We start from the raw sequence: 5,755 nt of genomic DNA on the forward strand, positions 1-5,755 counted from the left end.
TTAATAAATATATATTCTAATCCAATCCAATTGTTGTCTGACTGAAGTCTGTTCCTGTTCATTGTGATCCGTTTTAAAGCAGTCAGTTCCACAGTGACCACAGTGCAAGTTGAGGGGGGAAACTAAAACGATACGATTCTTACATGCAATAATTCCCTCCCTCTTAGTTTAAGTCAACTATAATAACCCTGGTAGATATTCCCCCCCAAAAAGATAAAGAAAAACATTAATTTGGATATAATAATGAATAGGAGATGATCTTGCTTTTTGTTGTTGTCTTTGTAATCTGATATTTGTTTTGTTCTTGGTTGGTAAACAATAAATGTGATGGGTGCAGAGTTTGTCTCTACGGGCATTTGCGGTGGACAATGGAGGGACCGGACTCCTCATACTCCTGCTTGCTTATCCACTGCTGCTGGAAGGTGGAGAGAGAAGCCACGATGGAACCACCGATCCACACACTGTATTTCCTCTCAGGAGGAGCAATGACCTGGAGAGTAGGGAGAGGAAGACATTGAACAATCAACCCAGAGGGAAGTAACCAAATGAACAAATAGATACCTGGTCTCCAATTATACAGCACCTACCTAAAACCACAGTTTGTCATCAGAAAGATGAAAGCAATTAACTTTAATAATGTGTGTAAACATGTTATTTAATGCTGTTGAAAGCATAATTGTCAAGTCCTGTGGGGTGGAGGGTTTCACATTTGTTCTTCTGTGTATGTTTTATACAATCAACAAAATGTTTTGGAGAAAATGTATTTTGGAGAAACTAGACATTTTGTATAGGTAATTATTTTAAGGTCCACGTTGTCCATATATCGTGGAAAAGTACTGAATGCTGAACAGATATTAATGTATTTATTTATTTCGAAATTTCACTAGAGGATTAGCCCCTAAAGATGCAGCATACCGTTTTCAAGGACCCAATGCTCCTAATTCTGGACCCAATGTATTATTTATTTTATTATTATTTGTTGTGTCTGTGTCTGTCACAATGCTGGAATGCTCACATAGCTCGATCTCTTTTACTTATCGGTGATGGTAAATTATGTATTATATAGCACCAAATCACAACAGAATAAAGCCTTACTGTCACACACAACACAAACAATTGTCTGAGATGGCTTTCAGAGAGGACAGTCGCACTTCTTCTTCTCTCCCGCATTCCACCCCGCGCTCTATTCTTCGGCGGCGAAAACAACATCTTCGCCTAAAGAGGATTATCACAGCCAGCAACTACCTGGTATTGTGCTACGCCGCTATATTGCAAGGATTAATTTTCATTGAATCCCACAATGTGCAGCTTCAACGGAGAGCGAGTGCAAACGGAGATATACCACAAGACGCAGCGACGTTACTTTTGAAAGTTTTCGACGCGCGTAAATCGGTACAAACACGGAGAAGAACCCCAAGCCAGCTTGACGGCCTTACAGTCAGAAAGATCATTTGGTTGAGTCTATTGTTATCGGGAAATGTACATCCTAATCCCGGCCCACCGACCGTGGACAGCACGGAGACTAGCTATGATCACAGCTGCAATGGCCAAAACAACATCACAGCTGTTTACACACGCGACGGAAGCGCCCGACAAAGCCCGGTCCACAACATGCAGACAAATAACTTTGTTTGGCAACAGACCACCTCACCTGATAAGAATGAACCCCAGCAAAGAGCTGGAGAAACAAGGATGGATTATTTGTCCCGGTTAACGTCCGTGTTGGTTCCAAGACATGCGTTCCCGAGCAGACCACCGCCTGAAGGAATGTGGCCGGTGATGACGAGACAAGGGCTTTCCCAACAACGTCATCAAGAGGATTTCCCCATGCGCCACATGGGTCACATGGGCCCAAGACAACCGCAGGGCATCTCCCAGAGGGAAGCACATGAAAACGGGGGTTTTTCCCCTGTTTTCTCTATCCCCTGGGACCACTCCTTGGCGTCGACGCGGGACAAAGGCTTCTCCCCTCCCCCACCCCCCCCTCCCTCACCACCACCAGTCGATACCAGGACAACTGCATAGCATCCCACCGAGAGGAATGCTGGGAAATGGAGTTATTTTCCCTGTATTTCAAGCGGTCACTGGTCATCTACATGGTTTTCTCCTGTGGGATCGTCGTGGAAACAGAGATTTTTTTCTCTCTGAGTTTCCCAACTGTCCTTTGCCTGGGGGAATTTGGTCGAGGTCGACTCAAGGGTTTCCCCACATCACCCCTCCCCCACATCCCCCACCACCACCACCACCCCCACCTCCCCTCCCCCGAGGCAGGTCCAAGGAAGGATATGCTGCCTCAAATCACATCCACAGCTCCCCCGCGGACATCACAAAGTCCCCCCTCCCCCACCCACACCTCCTCCTCCCCCCACCGACCCCCCAGAGGCTGAAAGGGACAATGGTTACTACTCAACTGAAGACATGGACGCCATTTTTTCAACTAGAGGTACTCACACTGTTCACTTGAATGTTAACAGTCTTAAAAACTCAAACAAAATGTCTGAGCTGAGATTCATGTTTGGAAATGGCAAGGTGGACATTATTTCATTCTCAGAAACTAAGTTGGATAATTCCATCAAAGACTTTGAGATTGAAATAAAGGGCTACAATGTCATCAGAAAAGACAGAAATCTCTATGGGGGTGGGGTTTGCATCTATGTAAGATCAGACATTATTTACGAGGTGATCCCAGATATGGATAAAAAACCCACATAATCGGTCTGGGTCAAAATCTTATACCCACATGCAAAACCACTGATAATTGGCGCCATATACAGACCCCCAGATCAAAATGCATTTTATGACTTGATTGAGGAACATGTTGTGGGTTTAGGAAACTCTGAGACGGTACTAATTGGTGACTTTAACACCTGTGTTCTGAAGGAAGACTCAGCTACCTTTAAGTCCCTCAGAAAGTTCTGTGACCTGCACAGCTTTACCCAGCTGATAAAGCATTTTACAAGGGTGGGCATTGTTTCTCAATCAATCATAGACCTAGTGTTGACGACGGACCAGTCCAGAATTTCCAGGAGCGGTGTGATTGAGTGCAGCTTAAGTGATCACAATATCATTTTCTGCACTCGGAAGATTCACAGACCTAGAGCTCATTGTCACAGGACAATCAGCTGCAGGTCTATGAAACACTACTCTAGTGATCTTCTTCTAACAACAGCTCTTGAAAAAATGGACTGGTCCCATGTCCTAAATTGCACCTCTGTGGAGGAGTCCTGGTCCTGTTTCAAAAAAGCTTTTTTGTGTGTACTTGATAACATCGCACCCACAAAGGTGGTGAGGGTCAAAGCAAGCACAGAACCTTGGATGAAGGGTGATATTTTGAATACCATCAAACTCAGGAACAAAAGCTTCTCCGAGTTCAGAAAAAACAAAAGTGAGGAGCTGCTTGAAAAGTGCAGAAAACTACGAAACGTAGTTACTAATTTGATCAGAAATGCCAAAAAGAATTTCTTAAATGAGAACGTAGAGGCAAACAAAAGCCACCCACAAAAACTGTGGGAGGCACTAAAACAATTAGGCTGCAACGGAAAAATTCAGACAAAATCTACAAACATTTGCATTATTTCAAGTGGCTCGCTCACTACCGACAAGCAATTGGTAGCGGACTGTTTTAACAGTTTCTTCACCACAGTTGCAACCCAGTTGGTAAGCAAACTCCCTCAGCATTCAGGTCTGTATGGCCCCGACCACATTCAAGCTCACTATGAGAAACTAGGGGCTAAAAAAGATTCTTTCTCTTTCAAACCTGTATTGACTGTTGATGTGCAAAAAAAACTCCTCGCCCTACAGCCAAACAAGGCCACCGGCCTTGACAACATCCCCACCAGATTCCTCAGAGACGCAGCGGTCTCCATTGCTCCCATAGTAGCCCATATTACAAACTTATCCATAAGTCAGTGTCATGTCCCACAAGAATTCAAGTTGGCAAGAGTAATCCCTCTATTTAAAAAAGGAAGCAAACTAGATCCTGGCAACTATAGGCCTGTTTCCATCCTTTGTTCCATCTCAAAGGTTATAGAGCGATCAATCCAAGAACAAATCAACAGCTACCTCAGCGAGCGTAAACTGTTGTTTGAATTCCAATCGGGCTTCAGAATATCCCACTCCACTGACAGATGCCTACTGTATTTGACCGATTACATCAAACGTGAGGTAGACTCGGGCAAATACTGCGGCATGGTCATGCTGGACCTCCAAAAGGCATTTGACACTGTAAACCACGAAATTCTACTTGATAAGCTGAGGGCGATTGGTTTTGATTGCACATCACTAAATTGGATGAGATCTTACTTGGAGGGTAGAGAACAAGTGGTTGACATCAAAGGAACCATGTCCTCAGCCCTCCCGGTGAGCTGCGGGGTTCCTCAAGGCAGCATTCTAGGGCCGTTACTGTTTCTTCCATACATTAATGACATGAATGCTGCCTGTAAATGCAAACTGTTCCTGTTCGCTGATGACTCGGCACTCCTGATCTCGGGTGAGGACAAGTTGCAAGTCGAGGAAGCGCTCGTCTCTGAACTCTCAAAAATCCGTACCTGGCTTACCGATAACAAACTGTCACTACACCTTGGGAAAACTGAATCCATCCTATTTGGGACCAAACATTCCCTCAGTAAAATGAAGGTAAATGACTTCAAGGTCAAAGTCGATGACACAATCATCACTAGCAAAGAAGAGATTACCTATTTGGGATTTATTCTTGACAAACACCTGACAGGTGAAAGCATGGCAACAAAGGAGTTCAAAGGAGTAAACCAGAGAACCAGATTTATGGGCAGAGTTTCCTCTTTTGTCAACCCTCAGGCACTCAGGACCCTCTCTGGGGCCCTGATTCAGCCCCTTTTTGACTATGATAGCTCCTCTTGGTACTCCAACACCTCAGTGTCACTGAAGACTAAGCTTCAAACCTCCCAAAACAAACTGATTCGACTACTTCTCGGACTGGGGCCCATGACCCACCTCTCTCCCACTCACTTTGCCAGCCTAGGCTGGCTCAGGGTGGAAGACAGGGTTATACAACTAAAAATGGGACTGGTCTTCAAAATTGTAAATGCAGATATGCCCGAAATGCCCCCTATACCCGCATATCTGTATAAGTACCTCGAAAAAGTTAGTGACACCCACAGTCACAAAACTAGAGGGAGCGTAAACAACAATCTGGTAACATGGGCAAATTCTCCTTCTATAGCACTGCCACCAAGGAATGGAATAGTCTAACCCCATCCCTCAAAAAATGCAGTTAGGGTTAGGGTTAAATTCAAAACAGCCCTAAAAACTCGTCTTTCTGGAGGCCTAAAGAGGAGCTAGTACCAGTTTCCCTGTAGACAGACGACCCCCCCCTCCCCCTTTTTTTGTACATACTTTTTATTTTATTTTCTAATGTTTTTTTTTGTATATATTTTATTATTTTCTCATGCCTTTTTTGTACATAATGGTATATTTGTTTTCCCTCTGTATTCTTATGTTGTTGGTTGCTACTATTATATGTCTATGAAATTAATTCAAGGACCCCAACGGAAACAAGCCCGCAAGGACTTTTTTGGCCGGAGCTTTTAGACAAAAGCATTATAAATGTAACTGTGTTGTTTTACATTCTTTTGCCTATTAAAAATTTCAATCAATCAAAAAACAAGCGCTGTTCCTCAGCAGAAGCTAGGTAATGGATGTGAATTTGCTCATACGATTACTAAAAACCCACCCCTAGGCGGTCTGAAGTGTGAACCGTGGGATAGAGTAAGGGGAG

The 5,755-nt window shown here is 44.0% G+C and overlaps 1 protein-coding gene across 1 annotated transcript in view; it reads right to left on the minus strand.

Moving 5' to 3' along the window:
* Positions 1-294: 294 nt before the first annotated feature.
* LOC311042472 (actin, non-muscle 6.2-like) overlaps positions 295-5,755 on the minus strand; it is a 33,929-nt gene continuing 28,468 nt past the window's right edge. The window contains exon 11 of the mRNA XM_084053226.1: positions 295-490. Within this exon, the coding sequence (XP_083909352.1) occupies positions 347-490 (144 nt within the window). The 3' untranslated portion in view covers positions 295-346. The remainder of the gene's footprint in view (positions 491-5,755) is intronic.

The sequence above is a fragment of the Gymnoscopelus microlampas genome (genome assembly GCF_963454915.1).
Source record: "Gymnoscopelus microlampas genome assembly, chromosome: 3".
Classification (NCBI taxonomy): domain Eukaryota; kingdom Metazoa; phylum Chordata; class Actinopteri; order Myctophiformes; family Myctophidae; genus Gymnoscopelus; species Gymnoscopelus microlampas.